The 20200-nt window shown below is 46.0% G+C and overlaps 1 protein-coding gene across 2 annotated transcripts in view; it reads left to right on the forward strand.

Annotated features, from left to right (window-relative positions):
* LOC148502775 (uncharacterized) overlaps positions 1-20200 on the forward strand; it is an 88281-nt gene that overhangs the window by 33829 nt on the left and 34252 nt on the right. Inside the window, exons 7-9 of one of the 2 annotated variants that reach the window (XM_088449404.1) lie at positions 5731-5846; positions 9328-9449; positions 17574-17647. In XM_088449404.1, the coding sequence (XP_088305530.1) occupies positions 5731-5846; positions 9328-9449; positions 17574-17627 (292 nt within the window). In that variant the 3' untranslated portion in view covers positions 17628-17647. Of the gene's footprint in view, positions 1-5730; positions 5847-9327; positions 9450-17573; positions 17648-20200 lie in introns of those variants that run through there. The other variant, XM_088449403.1, reaches the window with a different exon arrangement.

Consider the following 20200-nt stretch of genomic DNA (forward strand, 5'->3'; position numbering starts at 1 on the left):
CTCCCGCGTGTCGTTCATCATATCTTCAGATCGGCATGCAGTGCTGGCCAATATGAAGATCCAGCGGCCGACACCATGTTTCTGGAGGTGGCGAGTCATACAGCAGATCATGCACTGGGACTGATTCAGACACAGCGCTCGCAAGCGGGTCGATGGTCCCCCACTGCGCACGCCGGAGCCGGCTCTGGCGTGCGCGAGCCCCGGAGCGAGAGAGAAATTCATTTTGTAGGTGGGGCGGCAACACAAACTGAGGCGTTCCCAGAGGAACACCTGCCGTTTGTGGGGGGCCCCACTGACATCACGAGTGATGTCAGTGGTGAGCATCTGGCTCTATTAGGGCCGGAAGCTCACTGGGGCTTGTGGCAGACGAGACCCTACCACAAGGGTCTCGTCGCAAGCCGCAATGGTCCCAACCATCACCTGGCTGCTGGCTAAAGCTGTGGGTGGTCACCCACAGCTTAGCGAGCAGCCAGAAGGCAAGCTAAAAAAAAAAATGCCGCCCTGGTTCAGAGCGAGCGCTCTGACAGAGCTTCCGGCTCTGAATCAGTGCCACTGTGTACAGACCGGGATGTAGTTAAGTGACCGGTGAACGCAAGGCCGCCGGTCACGATCCCAATGCCAGAATGCCGGCTAGGGATTTATGACAGGCATCGATATACCGACGCCTGTCATAATCCCAATGCCGTAATCCAGGACGACGCAGGGCCGAACGAGGCAAGTCCGGCCGGCCATCCTCTTAGCCGGGGAGGGTTAGGTTAGGGACATTCCGGGGGGACTTGGGGTTAGGCAACCCCCCCAGGAGGATTAGGGTTAGGCTAGGGGAATGGGGGCTAGGGTTAGGCACTGGCCACCCCAGGGGGAGGTTATGGTTAGCGTTGCTTACCTCCGCTGTTGGGATTTCCTCCTTTCGGCCTCACGTTGCCGGGATTTCCGTACAGACCGCCTGATATATTGTGCCATCACTGGGTATACACACAGTCTAGTGTGTATTTGGCTTTAGTGTAAAAACGAGAATTAAAACCAAACTGCGTACCCTCCCTGCATTGTATTAAAATATTTCAGGGCTGGAAGGTATAAAACCACTAATTTTATGTATTTTTTTTTTCTCCATTAATAACTAAAAGGTTCCAGATCTTAAAGAACGTTGTTTAATACAGTTATATACATAAAGTAGCAATTTAAAAAAAGGTTTTACTGTAAAGGGGCATGTCCTTGCCAGAAATGGGAGTGATTTGGGAAGATCATGCACATGGTATATATTGCCCCCATGCCTTTTCGTGACTGTATTGTTGACGCGCTACAAACGTGAGCGCTCATGGGCGGAGAAATAGGATTGGTTTCTCATGCAGAAATGCGCCTGGGTACCCAGAGTGGACTGGGCAGGGTGTCCCATCACAAGTGGCCAGATTCTGTTCGGGGCCTGTTAGTGCAATCGCCAGATAAGCCCTAAATATAAGTAGACGGGTTTGTTGTAAAACTGACCATATGGAAATTAATTTTACCATGCTACAGATTTGTTCACATACATCTTATGTCAGACTTTTGATCTGTCCTCCCCAGGAGAAGCCTGGGGAGAGGCAGCAGTCGCGGGCAGTGATAGGGGCTGGGTCAGTCCATCCGCGTCATTAGATCCAGCCCCCTCGCTGCGAAATCCTGCGACGCGTGCATTTTTATAGGGGGTGGGGCCAAATAACTCGATTATCATAGAATCTCGTCAGTAAGCCCCACCCCCTAACGACGGGCTACGGATTCCTGGAAAGTTTCTTTCCATTCTGCCCACTTCACTAGTTAGTGTGTGGGATGCGGGAGAAGTGCCTACACTTCTGGGGATGCAGGGGGGGGCTACCCAAAAATTCAGGAGCCTCCCATGACTTCCGGGAGTGTAGGCAAGTATGACTTGAGTCCGGTGCTACAAGTCCCATTAAATATAACACATGAGCGCCAAACAACTCATAGTGCCGAGTGTCTCTTCGTGCTACTTTTTACCTTGAAATACATCTTATTCACAAAGTGCTGTGAATAGAACGCACAAGCAGCTTCTGCTGATTAAACTGATATGCGGCATGCCTATACTGTGTGCGACTGTATCTGCATACGAAACTCTACGTTAGTGTCAGCGACTGTGACAATGTAACGTAGCATTTAGCATGCATACACACCCTCAGTCCCCTACAGGATATAGGCATGACGCATGTCATTTTAATCAGCAGAAGTTGCCTGTGTCCTATTCACATCACTTTACAAATAAGACACATTTGAAGGAAAAAAGTCACAAAAAGATGCTCTGCACTACTGAGTCACGCCACGGCATGGCGTGGCTAGAGGGGCAGTTTAACACGCAAGGAAGTAAGATATATGTGGTCCCATCTGTAGAAGTATAATGCTAATCTCCTCCACAATACAGAGAGTCTGTCTGAAACGAACTGCAGAATCCCAAAACAATAGAGGCTGCAATTTTAGGAGCAAAATCAGTACACCATTAATAGAGACCTCTAGAGCCGCATTCAATTTGAGCCGAGATACGTTAAGTTAACGCGGCCCGGACTTAACAGACCTCGCATGTTTTGTAGGCGTTAAAGTATTGCGCGCGTGCACGCTTTACCCCGTATTCAGTTTGAAGGTATGCGTAAACTGCACCCGGCGATACTGTAACAAGCGGAAAGTACTGTCATTTTTGGGGAAATCAGCCTGTCACCCCCCAAATGATGCTCTGACATGGGGGTTCACTATGGTACCCCCCGATCTGGCTTGCTTGAAGGTATTTGGTGTTTTTAAATGGGCTCAATAGCTGCTAAATAGCGTTTTTCTATACCTGATGCAGAATAGTATTTAGGAGTATTTTTTCCAGAAAAATGTTATCCCAGCAAATTTGGGGTACTTGAAAATGTGGGCCAGCATGTTTAAAGTTGAAAAAGTGAAGTTGAAAAAATTGTGAAAAATCCACCTGCCGCAAACACCTGCAATCAAAAAAACACCTGGGGCATACTTGGGGACCCCCACCAGAGTCAAGTTTTTTCAAACTCAATTTTTGGGGTGTCCTTTAAGTTTTTTGTTTGTTTTTTGACAGATTACCTTTTGCTGCACGGGGGCTCCCGAAACGTTGCACCCCAAAACCCCAATTCTGTACTTTTTTCCGCCTGCTATTCATAGACGATACTTTACCGCCTATTACATTGCATTGACTTTCCGCTTAGTCGGAAAGTCTTTCAAATTGAATACGGGGTAAAACCAAAACAGGCGATAATGACGTCATCGGTGGTAACTTAACGCGGATCCGGACTTAACGCTTCCAATTGAATACGGGTCTAAGTGGCATATTTACCCCAGCAATAAGTGTTTTGTTGTAACAGCATACTTGCCCATTTTTTCGGAAGTTGTGGGAGACTCGCAAATGTGCTGGTATTCCCCCGGGCCCCCAAATGGGTAGGGGGCATAAGGGGCGTATCTACCCATTAGCCAGGGTGGCATTCGCCAGGGGCGCCGACCAAAGGGGGGGCACCGACCAGCAGTGCCACCAGTAGCCAAGGAGTGGACAAGTCCTCCGGCCCCACAAGTGTGGGGCAGACCGCAGTGATAGTCATACGTCATGACGTCTCTCCCATGCAGGAGAAGAGCGGCTGGGACTGAGAGCAGACAGCGGCGGTCGCGTCTGGCTCAGGTAAGTTACATTTTTTTTTTGTTCTTTGTGTGTGTAAGCCTGACACTACAGGGGGGACACTGAAATAGGGGGTGGCAGCTACTGGGGGCACTGTATGGGGGGGTGCTCGTTACTGGGGGGCACTGTATAGGAGTGGCCGCTACTGGGGGAAATTTATGGGGGTGGCCACTACTGGGAGCACTGTATAAGGGTGGCCAATACTGGGGGCACTATATAGGGGGGGACTACTACTGGGGGCACTGTATAGGGGGGCTACTACTGGGGGCAATGCAGCATAGCGGGGAGTTACTACTGGGGGATTACTATTGGGGGCACTGCATGAGGGGGGTGGGGGTCGCCAATCCATTACATTGCCAGGGGCGCTTGGATCACTAGATACACCCCTGGGGGGCATTCCTGCATCCTGCTACTTACTAGCGAAGTTCGTACTATAGGGAGGATAATGCCCCAAATTGGCCAAAATCACATCATATTGGCCACACCCCTGCTCGATCGATGCTATGGTTCCCGGCATTCCCTGTAAGCGGGACGGGGCCTAGTGAGTTGTAGCGCTGGGTCCCAACTCCAGTGAGCTGCATCTCTCCTTGGGCTGCTCAGTTATAATACCAGGAGCACAGAGCAGCAGTGGGTTAGGATGAGAGCTGGGAGGCTTTGATGAAGGGGTGGGTCTTGGGAGGCCCTTTGAAGTTTACGTAGAGTGGTGGTTATAAATGATAGGACCAGTAAGAACTAACTTGCCAATTTCTTTAGTGATGTGCATGCGAAGTCAGGCTTTGGGCTTTGGTTCCACTAATAGATCCAAGTTATACATGCCTATTTTTCGGGTAACCCCCCCCGCACCCCTGGAAGAGTAGGCCTATCTAATGCATCCCGCCCACTTCCTAGTGATGTGGGCAGGATGGGGAGATTATACCTGGAATTTTTGGGTCCATAGGGAAGGGGCGGGGCTAAATGGCACAAACTGCATCATTTAGCCCCGCCCCCTCATGGACCCGCAAATCGCGGGGGTTTTCAGTAAAGGGGGCGGGGCAGCAGGTCCCCTCCTGCTGCTCCCGGAAAGCTGCCCAGGAATGTCGGCAAGTATGCTCCAAGTAAATTAAATGAAACGCACACTGGCTTTTTTACGGCATATCTCCCACATAGGAAACAATTATTCTCAAGAAACCACCAGCCAGACTGTTACTTTAAGGACTTTTCCTGTACTGTAAATTAACACGCCTGAGTGACGCTCTTCTATTCACTGTAACCGCGCGATTACGTCTGTTGATATGACAACTTTGGATGACTGGACAGGTGTTTGGTGTTGCCCCTAGCAACCAACCTGTAGGGGGTAGATTTACTAAAGCTTCTAAAACAGGCAATTCAAAATATTACCCACAGCAAAACAATCACATTCTGACCATCATTTTCCAGGATGCAATAAAGAAATGACAATATAGAATCTGGTTGCTATGGGCAACGACACCACTTTAATTTTTAAAAGCTTTAGTAAATCTACCCCAAGCTGCTATTTTTTTTTAAATGTAATCTGGAAGCCCAATGACGCCAGGGAGCGTTTTCATGATATAATGGGTTAATAAAATACATTCGCGGGAGCTGATATAAACAGTTATTACGGATAGGGATTGTTTCATTGCAGATAAAGACACGCAACTGTTGGCATGAAGGCGATATTCCTGAATTGTGTCCTCCTGTAGTTGCTGCCAATCAATAAAATAAAAATCATTTAATACTGTAGTATGTGTTCTGAGCTAGAGTTCTTCTATATTCCAACTAACACCTGGGGCCGCCAGCGTTAGTGGACTAATTCCTATATGAAATCATTTTCTTGCAACATTGGGGAATTGTACACAATAAATAGAAATGATCTGTATATGCAGCCTGCCACTAGCCACTACTCAAACCCTGCCAACCAGCTTCTCAGGAGCTGCATAAATCTCCTGCACACGTGTCTGCAGAATGACCGTTAGCACATGTCCAGTCTCTTATGTCAGAGGCTGTTTGTCTTCTAGATGTTTCCCAGCAGGTGTCTGGAAAAGGCAATAAGGCTCACTCCATGTTATTCATTGCAGGTGGGAGGAAGAAAAATATGAAGACGGGATCAAATGGAAATTCCTGGAACATAAGGGCCCCGTGTTTGCTCCGCCGTACGATCTGCTGCCGCAAAATGTGAAGTTTTATTACAACGGTACAGCTTTATTTCCTAGGGTGTCATTGTTCGGGGGAGGGGGATAATGCTGAGTGTAAAGGCATCAGGAGATACGGATTTGTATTGCTAGGGATACATAGTGGTTGTAACAAGGCCTGGTACAAGTAACCATCCCTAGTATAGATGGCTTTGATCCTCTGTAAAAGTGATCCTTCACTGGGGAATCTGTTTGCAGGAAACTGTAGTCTGTGGAGGATATAGCCTCAATTTTGATTTAAGGTTACACTCCAACTTAAGTGGCAGGGGCACACAGAGCCATAACTAGACTTTTTGGTGCCCTGTGCCAGAAAGAGCATTGGTGCCCCCCCTATTTTTTAAATGGGGAGATAAAACACCGAAAAAAGGCCATGGCCTCATGGGGAAGGGCCAGAGAAGAGATAGGGGAGGCCAGGAGATGCTATGGATAAAATAAGAGGAATTTACAAGTGAGAAGGATGATAAACAGAAAATTGACAGGCCCAAACAGTGCCCCCTGTGGTGCCCTGTGCCATGGCACCGGCCGCACTACCCTAGTTACGGCCCTGGGGGCACATACCTCCCAACATGACCCATTCCAGGAAGGCCAAAATGCTCTGCTCCTGGACTTCCCTCTTAATTTATGATTATAGTCACCTGAAACCCTCATTCAGACACGTTCGCAAGCGCTGAGCTCTCGCAAGCGGTTCGATGTTTAGGCGCTGCGGCCGTACTGCTAGTGCGCAAGCCCCGGAGCGAGAGAGAAATTCTCTCGCTCCGGAGCTCACTATAAAAGCCGCGGCTGTCGATGTTGATCGACAGCTTGCCCCGTTTTGTAGGCGTGGTGGGGGGGTGGTTTCACAAATTGAGGCGTTCCTTAAGGAACACTTGCCGTTTTGTGGGTGGCCGCACTGACCTCAGCAATGATGTCAGTGGGGAGTTTCCTGCTCGATCAGAGCCGGAATCTCCCCGGGGCTTGCGGTTGCTGAGACCTTAGGGTCTCGTCGCAAGCCCCTATGGTCGCGATGGTCTTGAACATTGCGACCATCAACCTGGTCGGTCGCTAAAGCTGTGGGTGGTAACCCACAGCTTAGCTAGCGACCAGGAGGCCACACTAGAAAATTCAAGCGGCCGCCCTCATTCAGAGCGAGTGCTCGCTTCTTGCGACCGCCTCTGAATGAGGGCCTTTGTCCCCCTCCCAGAATGAGTCATGTTGGGAGGTGTGGGCGACTTTTATTAGTGGTGAATCCATAATTTTGGAATTAAATGCTTGTACAAGTATTCAGAATCTGACAATTATACTGTTAGTCGGGGCTGGCTAGAGGAATGTTCGACCAGTGCTGTCGAACAGGGGCGCCATCCCATAGAGGGGGCACTCCTCCCAGCCATTCCCGATTTCAATGGGACAGTCCCATTTTCCGGGCACTGCCCCACTGTTCACCCACGGGACGAAGAGTTGGGCTCCTTCACCACGCGGCGATGCCGGCCCCGGTGAAGAGGAATGTGCCGGAAGAGAGCTGGGGCGGCCCAGCTCCTGGCTTAGTGCTGGGCTCGCCCCCAGCCCGACGTTAACGGGTGGAGTGCCATACGGGCACGCCACCAAATAACGTTGTTTTGGGGAGTGACCTATGGTAATTAGGCCATGTCCCCATTTTCGGCCGCTTGCGAGTAAGGAGCATCGATGACCCATCTTGCACAGTGCGCGGCTCCCCCTGGAGCCAGCCCTGGTTACAGTAATTGTGAAAAAGGTCACAATATTTTGCGATTAGTTGATTGCTCTTACTTTGTGACAGTATTCTTTTGAGAACTGTGTAAAAGTCTGAAGTATTTTACCTATTCTCTTTAAATATAAAGCATTCTAGATCTATGGACCCCCATCTATGGAAAAAGCAATGTATCAGACAATATGTACAAGGCACTAAGTTATCTGAAAGCGACATTCTGTTTAAAGTGGCTGTAGATATGCCGACTCCACCCCATTGCCAGCGAGACATTGGGTGAAGTCTGGCACTAGGGGGTGTGGCCACCATAGAGGGCACTGCTTTGTTCCATCATTGTGCCAATTCCTACCATGGTTGCTGCTCCCATGTACTCCCGCTGCTGCCCCTTCACTAGGCGTCTCTGACCACCCTCACTCTGAGGACTGCAGAGACCATGAAACGTCCCAATTGTTGTGGATGGAGTATTATACAGTGATTGTTGCACGAAGAGGCCATGGCGTCCATCCAGTCAGGTCTCCAGGGGTCTCTGAAAACTGGGAATGTAAATGTTGTGTCCAAACACAGCCTGATCATCTGTTATACAAGCTAGGCTCCATGCTAAAGGCCCCCATACATCAGAGATGGATTGTAGCAATCGTGCAATTTGCAATCGATTGTGTATAAAAATCTGCAATGTATGGGCTTCACAGATCGCAGATTGCAACCAAAAAGTGATTGGAATTGTTTAATGAGATTGTCCAACATGTTGGATTTCACAGATCGATTGGGGCTGTAAATTGCTAGTGTATGGACATGATCAGCAGATTTGCAGACCGTTTCTAGCAAAATGATGGGCCTTTCAAGATTGCCAGATCTGTGTTTGCTGCAATCGATCTGCAAATCACTGAAAAAAATCTGTAATGTATGGGCGCAGATTGCTCGATTGGGAAATCCTAAGATCGGGCAATTAATCTTCAAATTGTTCAATTGTGGTTTTCAGATTGCTGATGTATGGGGGCCTTTACTCAGCTAACCTGTGCCACACAACGTTGCGATGTTGATCCCAGACTGCAACTAAAGGCCCCCATACATCAGAGATGGATTGCAGCAATCGTGCAATTTGCAATCGATTGTGTATAAAAATCTGCAATGTATGGGCTTCACAGATCGCAGATTGCAACCAAAAAGTGGTTGGAATTGTTTAATCAAAATGTCCAACATGTTCGATTTCACAGATCGATTGGGGCTGTAGATTGCTAGTGTATGGACATGATCAGCAGATTTGCAGATCGTTTCTAGCAAAATGATGGGCCTTTCAAGATTGCCAGATCTGTGTTTGCTGCAATCGATCTGCAAATCACTGAAAAAGATCTGTAGTGTATGGGCGCAGATTGCTCGATTGGGAAATCCTAAGATCGGGCAATAAATCTTCAAATTGTTCAATTGTGGTCTTCAGATTGCTGATGTATGGGGGCCTTTAGTTTGCAACGCTGGGATCGCAGATGCTGACAGTAGGCGTCTCTTCCCTTCAGACGCCTCCTGTAGCATTTACATTTTAGCAGCATGGAATTGCAATGCTGCTTGTATGCGGTTTTTTACAATTCCATCCACTGCTGAATCAGCCCCAAAATACAATGACTTGTAAAGTAATACATAAGAATTGATGCTTCATCCTAATACAACTCAAATGACCATCACATTTACAATTAGTGAGGTTAAGACATTAATACCTGTAAGTAGTAGCAGCTACTTTTCAATGACCATTTGTGTTGTGTTTTCATGGTGAATTGACTTGTTTATCGCAGGGAAGCCTTTACCGCTCAGCGTTCAGGCTGAAGAAGTGGCCAGTTTCTATGCCAAGATGTTGGACCATGAATATACCACGAAAGAGGTGTTCCAAAATAACTTCTTCACGGATTGGAGAAAGGTATTTAAAATGTGGTGGGGTCATAAATGTTGGGTAAATAAGTGGTGCAGCATCCAGTGGTCTCGCGGGGTATGCCTCCAGTGAGGGGGAGCCCGCCGCCACTAGCTAGAGCCTTCAGTCTATCCCCAGAGACCGGAGGCATGTGACTGCATACAGGCACACGCGGGTCACCTGATCCCCGGCACTCCGGCAGCAGTCGAGGGAGAGCCCAGAGCCCGTGCTAGTACAGACTCTGGTGTCCCGCCGCGATCCCCAGATCTGTACTGGCGTCGCGGCACCAGCGGGGTGTAGGAGAGGCAGCTTAGACTTCCAATGGACAAAAAAAGAAAGTTAATTAACTCTAAAAATAAGCTTGGGGGCTGCCAAGCAGCCCCCCTGCGCTAAGGTGACCCGACTCCAGCCGGCCACCAACTAAAACTGATGGGCCTGTGGTTGGGGAGGGGTATATAGGATGATGGACCCAGTGCATCCTGGGAGCAGCAAAGCTTTAACTGTGTGGTGCCCGTGGATTCAGATCCAGCTATACCCCGATAGTGTCTTTTATGGAATGTTGCATTGAATCTTGTACAATTACTGAACGCTGCCTCACCAGAATTCGGTAACCTTAGTTTAGTGGAAAGCGCTTAATTACTGCTGCTCCCTCTCTGCGGCCTGCTCTCCAGTATTGCAGCTAGCCAATGGCCAACATTTGTACAGTTGCACGTCTGCCCTAAGCACAGGTTTTGCAAATTAAAATTTGACCTGTTCATGAATAAAAAACGTACATTTGCTTTTCAATGGAATGTTTGGTGCGGTGACTGTGGGACCACGGAGGTGACCATGCCAGTCCAGTAGCCCCCAGTCTGCTATTTTGAGGCTGCATCAGTGCTGGCACATGGGTAGAGAAGTTAATTCTGGTCATTACAGTCACAATGCATTCTCGGAAGAGCACAGTAATGTTATGGATCCCAGCAATGCAGCATTATAACACTGACTGTAGTATACGGAAGTGTCTTTGACTAACCTACGCTCTTCTCTATGCTGAGCACTATTTGCATAAACTATAAATAGTGTATTTTCTGGGCTGCGCCAATGTTCAGGAATTGATACATTTTCATGATTGTTGGCTCAACAAAATGGCTGCCTCCAGTGTGTTGCCGACAAGCACAATGTATTATATCTCTGTGTGTTGCGTATTGGCTGTTGTCTTCCATATGGTCGGCAAAACGCAGGCGTGCCAAGGCATTTGAACGCCGTTACAGGGGCATGCATAAATTAGCCACTGCGATACCATCCGCAGCCTGAGCTCACTGTGTACCGGAGGGTTAGCAATTTCTGAGTAAGGTCAGAGCTTGTGCAAGTGTGCGTGAGGCTCCGATTGTATTCTGTTACTGATGGTTTTGCAGTCTTGCTAAGTATTATGGATATGTGTAAGGTAAGGCGGGCATCCTTATGTCGTGCTGCGATGACATAGCGATCGCAGTGGATTAGCATACTATCGCAGTGAGACTGCATGCGTAATCGCAGTTGCAATCCGTACTGAATCAGGCACAATGATCCCTATGGCTACAGGCATTTTCTGAAAAGTATCTAACTGCTTTGGGGTTCATTTACATTTTAATGTAAATGAAGTTTATGGTACGCCAGTCAGATGTAGCCGTACACGTCCATAGGTGTTGCTTTCGCAATCTCACTGAAATGCTTTTTCAAAAGCAGGCGAGTATGGGTTGGACCATCCTTCCCCCTGTGCAGTGCCAGTGCCTAATAGTTGTATTTGGCAGTATCTGTATGTTGACATGTACACTAGTGTGTGCGCAGAGCCACCATGAGAAATGGTGGGTTCCGGTACGAGCGAGCATGACTCCATAGTGTGAGTTTCTGGCTCCATCAATGGATGGCGCAACGTTGCGAGCCTGAAGGGGGCATGGTTGCTCCATGTTGATTGTGTGGCTGTGCCTATTGGGCGTGTGCTCTGTGTGCGCTTCGGTCTGTGATAGGGAACATAGATTGTAAGCTCTGATGGGGAAAAAGATTGATGTGAATGATTTATAATAATCTCTGGAAAGTGCTGATGTGATGGCACTATGGACCTCATTCAGAGTCTGTCAAAGCGGCCGCACGGTTGTACGGGAAAAGGGGCCGGATATGCAAATGATTCCCTCGCAAGTTGCGTCCCTAAGTTCGGATCGGTAGCTGGCCGACCAAGGGGAGGAAGTGGCCAGAATTAAAAAAAAATATGCCCCCTTCTCGTACGCATTGCACGTCATCTCCAGGCATAGATGGATTAATCGAGACCATCAAGAACCATCGGAACTGGTCGTAGAGCTTAAGGTTGACCATACCCTCTCTTAAGCTCCACGATCATGTCAGTGTAAAAACCTCCCATATCACATGTGCCATGACGCTACTTTGTTAATTATGCACTCCCATAAACCGTATCCTCTCCCATAAAACGCCGTTCGCATAATTAGGCACGCCTGCGTTCGGATCTCCACTCCCCCGTTTTCAAGCACCTTCCCCTGTTACCGCCCACAAACGCCTCAATCTGTCACTCAAACTACCGACCTGGCTGTGTTCAAGGAGAGAGAAATTTCTGATTGTAACGGCTAGTTTGCGCATGCGCATTGCGAATTTTATGCATGTGCAGTATAACGAACATCGGTGGCGTACGACCGTGCGGCTGCTTCGACCGACTCTGAATGAGGTCCTATATGAATAATTATTACATAAAGGGTCCCATTTATTTTCAGAGAAGCATTTTCATGGTTTATGGTCATTTCGAGGCTTAAAGGGGGTTTATACGTTACCTTATTATCACTTTAATGTGTTTGCTTTTGCAAGACCTCTTGTGAGTTTTATTAAAGAGCTTGTATTCTTTTTGGCTTCCTTTTATCTACACCAAAGCTTTTGCAACAAATATTTTTTTTCTTTTCTACCGGATATAATACTATTCAATGAACACAGTGATCCTGAGCTTAACTGCATCTCGATAAAGAGACCTTGTTGAAAAACACCAGAAAGTGGGAATATAAAGCGTGTTATACTTAGTGGGACAGGAGGGAGAGGGCTGAGTTGCCCTGGCAAATGCCTGGTCCATATTATTAGTACATGGTAGATTCTTGAAGGTTTGACTCCTGATCTATGTACGGTTTTACTTTATTTGATAAATAGTTTTTGGTTCAAAACTCATGAGTATTTGACAGTATGTGTGTTCTTTTATGTGAGATATAGTTATTTTACGCTATTAAGGGAACCAATAAGCACACACAAAAATGTTATTGTTTTTCAATGTGATGTTTTTGTCTTCTTCATTACAAACTGCTACATAACAGAGCTCAAATATCTATACATAGCATGTGCCTTCAGGTTTTTATAGTCATGAATGCCCAATATTTCGTACCAGAACACTCTCTAATATTTCTGGGAAAATTGGCTTGCGGTCTTCTTGGTAACAGTGTTGTAAAGTGTTCATGTAAAGGCAAGCGAATTAGGGGCCTATGTATCGATCTGTCACATAAAAATATCCAGAAACTGAGGCGCACTTTTAAGATAATAAACACAGTGGGGCTGATTTATTGCTGCAGTTCTGTTCTATAACAACCAATCAGAGTCTATCAGATTTCTAATTAAGGTGAGAAGATAACAGCCAATGTTGGATTGTGAATTAGAGCACAGTTGTTGTGCATCCTGAACTGTTATTTAACAAGCTCCTCCAGCTTAGACTTCCTGGGGCATATCCTGGCCCTGTCTTGGGCAGGGCCGGACTGGCCATCTGGCACTACTGGCAAATACCAGGAGGGCCGATGGCCTGATCTGATTGAAACCCTGGCCGAGCAGCTCCGCTTCCCAAGGCACTGCTCGGCCGGGATACTCAAAGACGGAGGGGGCGTGTGGCGAGGCCATGCCCCGTGTGGTGAGGACATGCCCTCATCTGCTGAGGCCACGCCCATTTTCACGAGCATCACAGACTCATGCCAGGGCTGTTTTGCAGCCCCAGTCCTTCCCTGGTCTTGGGAAGTCATAATTCTATATGTGACCTGCTTAAACAATGCCAGTCTTTGGCGTAAAGAACTACTTTAGATAACACTACTAATGTCTAGTAATAAGGTGTCTTAAAGTAGGCTATTATAAGATATTTTGTATTTTCTACTTGGAATATTTCCTTCCGTGACCATGATTTACTACATACAGTATTACGTGGTCTGTCTGGGTAATTTACATGAAATAGGCCAGCCGTGCATCAAGAGTTACTGCCCCGCTCCGTTTTGTCAAGAACACACGGATGTGGCCAGCACGCTGTTGGTAGCCGATAACGTTATTTCTGACCAGGGCCACAGGCTTGGATCTAGAGATGAGGGATGACTGGAATTAGCGCGCACTCTCCCAGTTGGGCCGTGAATGTGAGGAGGCCATGTAACATCTGTCTTTGCTGTCCTGACCCGTGTGACGATCCCTGTCTTTTTCGGCTACACTACAGATGATGCTCCTGTCAGTGCGAGGGCTGCGTCGCACAGCACGGACCCTGGCCAGACATCTGCTTTGTTTAAAAAAAAAATCAGCTCATGAAAGATGTATTATGCAGCATCTCTCTGCTGCCTCACCGCTCCTGTACTCATATATTTTTTACGTCTCGCCTTACATCTTAAAGGACGCCACACTTGCCAATTAGCAGAGGCGTCAGCGGAGCAGAGAGGAGATGTATAATGCAGAGCTTTTGAGGCTTGGGAAAAGACTTGCTCGAGCTGCCACTCTGTCGGCATTTAAGGGAAAGCTGGGCCTGGGGCGGCGTCCTGTTCCCACGAGATGAAAGGGAGCTTGGGAAGATGTGAGAGTTTGGAAAGGATTCTTTTCAATGCTATTTTTAATTTTTTAAGGCTTTTTTTTCCAACTTGCGTGTTTGGTGCCAAAAAAAAAAAGATGCTTTGTTCATATAGAGACTTGTCATACACTCCTTTTCCGACGACGGGAGTGAGACATCGCTATATTGTGTTGACCATAATGATTGTGTAGCCCCCACTGGCACAATGTTCTGCACAATAGATGCAGGTTGGTTGGCGTGGGCACACCCTGACTCCGGCACCTGCAAATTTGAAGGATCCTTGTAAATCGATAGCTGCCCCTCCCCTTTTTGAACGCAAAAGCAGCCCCTTCCGGATCCCTCACTCCGCCTGCCCTGATGACGCATGTTTAGGCCTTACATGCACAGTTCGTGCTACAACACTTAGGGGTCTATTTACTAAGCAGTGTTAGGTGACAGAGTGAAAAGAGATAAGGTGCCAACCAAACACTGCTTAGTAATTAAACCCCCCCAATTTGAAAGCAGAGTGATAATGTAAGTGATCAGTCTGTTCCCAATTATTTTCTGCAATGTGCTCTTTTTGTAACCTGTATTCCAGAAAAAACTTTGGGCCTGATTCAGACCCACTCGCGAGCGTCTGTCGCTCGTTGTGTCTGATCAAAGGGGGTGTGCTATCGATGTTGATTGACAGCACGCCCCCTTTGGTGGGTGTGCCGGGGGCGTGCCTGCCAGGCGGAGGCGTTCCCAAGGGATAGAGCCAAAATCACTCCTGGCCTTGCGGTTGAGAAACTCAACCACAGGCTTCTGCTCGCACTGGCAATGGTCGCGATGGTCAAGACCATCGCGACAATCATCCTGCACACTCGTATATGCTGTGGGTGGTGACCCACAGCTATACGAGCGTCCAGGAGGACGCTCCATATTAATGGAGGTGGGCCCTGATTCAGAGCGAGCGCTCTGGTCAGAGTGTCCGGCTCTGAATCAGGGCCTTTGTTCTAATATTTGCGTGAAACTTCATGTTGCAAATTTTGGCTAAATTAATTTCACATCCCCATTAAAAATGTGGGTTGTGATTGATAGGGCCCAAAGTCCTTGTATAGCCACATTTGAAGAATGAATACAATATTGGTTCTGACCCGGGTCCAACTCTATTTTTTTTTTTTTTTCAAATGATAAAATAAAATGGGAAATCTCGCCTATTTTATTAGCCTATTTTGGTTTCCGTAATCCCACTCCCCATATCTGTTTCTTCTATGGAATACACCCCTGCAGAATAGCACCTTGCATTGCAGAAACCAGATTCAGTGGTGTTTTAACTAGAAAATGTTACCATTTTTACACCACCCAGGTGAATTTTTATAAGGGAAGGTTCTTTGGTATGTGCGCAGAAACTAATGTAATGAGTCAAATACTTAGTTACACTGAAAATGCCAATCCCCAAAGTCCTCTAATACCCCTTTCAGACATGAGACCCAGGAAACAGGGCCGTAACTAGGGTGGTGTGACCAGTGCCGTGGCACAGGGCACCGCAGGGCAGGGGCGCTGTTTGGGCCTGTCAATTTTCCGGTTTATTATCATACTCACTTGTAGCTTCCTCTTCTTTTATCCCCTGAATCTCCTGGCCTCCCCTATCTCTTCCCTGGCCCTTCCCCATGAGGCCATAGTCCTTTTTCAGGTGCGCTATCATATATCCCTATTTAAAAATGGGAGGAGGGGGGAGCGCCACTGCTCTCTGGCACAGGGCACCAAAAAGGCTAGTTAAGGCTCTGCAGGGAAATACAAGGGTACTTCCCGGGTCTATCAACCCTGGAAATTCCCAGGTCTCAGTCGGAGGCCCCCCATTCACAACACATGAAATTCCCAGGTCTCAGTCGGAGGCCCCCCATTCACACTACACCAAAAACCTGGTAAGTTCCAGGGTTGGATAAGTTTGCTGTACCTGGGTCTGCCCTGGAATTTGGTGTAGATTTAAGGGGGACCCTTTGATTTTTTTTTTTGTTCACAGTAATGACATAATCTAAACATTTGTATTTTAGAGTACAGTTGTGTTTCCAATGTGTTTTTTTTTTCTATTTATTGAAAATCAATAAATTTTTACATTACAAACAATAGAAGAAAATTATGAATATAGCCTCTAGAAAGTTTCGGCCTATACAAAGACAATAGTTTCACATAAAGTTAAACCTTAAATAATACACACTTAAATTTGTTTGCACCCCAGTCATGTGGTTCGGGTGCCTGCAGTTGATTTCTTCTGCAGGTACACTGAACAGCCAATGAGAGAGTTTATTTAAAACCTGGGTCTAAAAACCTGGGCTGGATGCATTCACACTAGAGGCTACCTGGGTTGCACCCGGGAAAAAACTTGGTACAGAGCAGTGTCATGGATCCAGGACTTCATTTCACACATAGCAAAAACCCGGGATGATGCACTTCCATGGCCAAAAACCATGGTTTTTGTTGTCTGTCTGAAAGGTGTATTACTTAAAAAGAATGAGCTGTACTCTAATAGATATGGAAATATTGTAATTGATGGGTGGTCTGAAAGTGCGGGTGCATCAATATTTGTAACATATTTGCACAATAATTTACTGTGTGACCATACCGTATATTTTTCAAACAGGTTACACCAGGTCTCGTAACTGGTTTACACGTGACTTGAATATTGTAAAATGCATGCAAACTGGTAATTGTCTTGTGTTACCATACCAAGTTGTGTGTTTACTTGGCTTTTACTCCACTGCAATATTAGTGCAATAATATTTTTGGAATTCTACTGCTACCCTATTTTAGTGTTTGTCACCTTTAAATGCACCAGTAAAAATACAGATCAAACACCAGTGGGATAAAGATTTAGAGGGTCTATGTACTAAGCAGTGAAAAGTGATAAGAAAGTGATAAGGTGCCAGCCAATCAGCTCCCAACTGTCATTTTTCAAACACAGCTTGTGAGATGGCAGTTGGGAGCTGATTGGCTGGCACCTTATCACTTTCTTATCACTTTTCACTCTTATCACGGCTTAGTACATAGGCCCCTTAGGCTCCAATAAAACTGCTCCCAGTGTTATGAGTGCTAAAATTATTTCCGATGTTCTTAGAAAACAAATCTAACCTACTAATAAGTTTCCTGTACTCCGATAGATGTACAGAGTATGTTCAAGGGGCCTTTCCGTTCTGCCGCCCTACGTGGCAACTGTGAAATGCCCACATCATCCCCCGTACAAATAGAAACACAAAATAAACTGTTTTGTGAGATGGGTACACTTTAAAATTCAGATGTATCTTTTAAGCATTATATCATTTAGCCAAAAAGTAAATACTGCAATTTATCTGACCCTTCCTCCTAAGGAAAACACTTGGTGCCGGACTGAGCAGCCTTACTACGGGAACAGCCCTGCATAATGTGCAAAACTATTTGTGCCAATTAATTTTATGCAAAAATGATTGCATTTGGAAAGTCTGCAAATTACTGTCAGCAGTGATCTGTATATCTAACGTTTGTCAGAATGACGACTCTGCCATAGGAAAAAAAAATAAAAAATAAAAAAAATATATATATATATTCACACTTTTATTTTATTTTTTTACTTGAATTGGACAATTTGTATAGAAGAAAAAAAATAAGCAGATTTGGTGAATTTTGTTGCTCTGCCTAGAAAGTTATTTTCTGGTTTGTGAACTCTTGGTGTAATGCAGACAAGATGATGTATGCAGTTATATACTGAGTTCCTTGGCACTTCCATAGGACTGTGTAACAGATGCACACTGCCCTCAGCCATGTGTTCCTGTTAAGGATACTGCCTTTGAACCTCTATATACCCCTGCCTATACCTTCTAATATCCTTCCTATAAACCTCTAAGGATGAGGCTAATTTGCATACGCAGTCATACAGTAAATAAAGACTCCAGATCTAGAACATGTGGTTCCAAAACACAAAGTATTATTCAAGTAAAAGTACAGCAGTTACACGCTATGATCCTCAAATAATCTTAGCGCAAAGAGATTATACAGACCCAAGTACAATTATACATACGCAGCGCTCTCTGGTCCAGATGTTAGGCATCAGCAAGAAACCCCTCGTCAATCAGCATTCAGCACAAAGACTAGGAACCCAGGGTCAGAGCACACATATTTATACCCCCAGAAATAAACAACACAACAGAGAAGTTTGTTGCTAATACCATTGGTCCTAAAGGAGAGGGCATATGTTACAAGGCATTTAACAGGTTGATTCAAATAGACACAACCCAGCCTCTAACAACTGGGTGTCTCTGGTTTCCTGCCTCATGCAACATCCTAACAGTTGTTCATGTAATGTACATTTTGTTGCTTGAAGTCTCTGCGGTCCATAAGTTGAGAATGCATGATGCGGTCTCCACACCGATGGTACCGGAATACTGTTGAGAGTACGCATCAGTACAATACCAATCACGGCTTACTTATGTATAAAACCTTAGTTACCAAATAATCTTTATTTCACAGAATGAACAAACTTAAATCTTATACTTTAAAGCTTATTAAACCTTTTATGTGAATATGTAATGTGTAAGTATGCGGGGTGTGATGTAAAGACGCTAGTTAACTTGGGGCAGATGCGTGCGCATGAAGTTAATAAACAGCGTTTTCATACAGGATCTTATGCATTCGCTAATATGCGATTAGTTAACAGCGCAATTGTGCCTATTAATGTGTGTATGAGAAATGGTGCACTTAATTCTCACTTAAACTAAGTGAACACCTAGTAGTGTGGAATGCTGAGCATTATAGTTCCCTGACTTGCTCATGCCCCAGCAGCCCCCACCCTTTTCAGGCTCCAAAATACTGGTCTTTGTTCTCCCAGGGCCTGTGTGGATGCAAATTAGCACAGCTACAAGACCCAAACCTCAGATAACACTCTTGGCTTTGAAGGTATTTTATTGTAGGAAGCCTGCTAATGTAAGGTGCTACAAACGACCTTCTTGCTGTATTCGAGCAGGGCCACCTGGAGTGAGAGCAGACGTTATGTCCATGAAGCTTGTCTACACAGGCTAGTTGTCACGTGGCCATTTGCTCTGTTTAGCTAATGCAATCCAATTTTGACATACTGTACAGCCATTTCTGAAATATATCCTTTAGGGGAATTATAATAATATACACTTTATCCAGAGCACCCAAACTACGTAAAGTCATGAAATGGGCTTTTGATGAATCGCCGTAACTTATGGCGATGGTCACAGGTGCAATCACATGATGCTAATAGTAATATCGCCACATGTACTAAAGTGTGAGTTCATCTAAAATGGCGTCTTGCGGCCAGTCGCAAGATGGTGTCGCTGCGATTCAATTTTAAACTGATCTTGTCTCAACCAATAATCCAGCTTCGACACTGTGCTGCAGATACAGGAGCATGCTCAGATTGTCATCGCCAGTGGCAGGAAGATTTCTCTGCTGAATTTCATAGTGTTCATGTAGCTACAAAGTCACTTTGTGTATTAGGGCCTGATTCTGAGCCGCACGCAATGCCCTCCAATTCATCCTATGGCACATATTAGTCACCCCAATTTATAATATGTCACACAGCAGTGCCCCCTAATTCATAATATTGTATATAGAAATGCCCCAACAGATGTGCCCGAAAATCGTACTGTGCCTTATAACACTGCCCCAATTCATAATCTGCCGTACATCTGTGCCACAAATTCATTAAATGCCACACAGCTGTATCCCCAATTCATATTTATGCTACACATCAATGCCTCCAATATATATACCATATATTTGTGCCCCCAATACAAGTCACACAGCTGTGCACCACATTTATTGTATGCCACATAGCCGGGAATTATACCACACAATGCCCCCAATATATATCCCACACGTGTCCCAAATTTGTTATGCTATTCAGCTGTACCCCAAATTATATTATGCCACACATCTGTGCCCCAATACATTTTTATTCCACACATCTGTGCCCCAATATGTCAGCACTCGTTAA

The sequence above is a fragment of the Taudactylus pleione genome, unplaced genomic scaffold, assembly GCF_031769625.1.
Source record: "Taudactylus pleione unplaced genomic scaffold, aTauple2 ptg000484l, whole genome shotgun sequence".
NCBI lineage: Eukaryota > Metazoa > Chordata > Amphibia > Anura > Myobatrachidae > Taudactylus > Taudactylus pleione.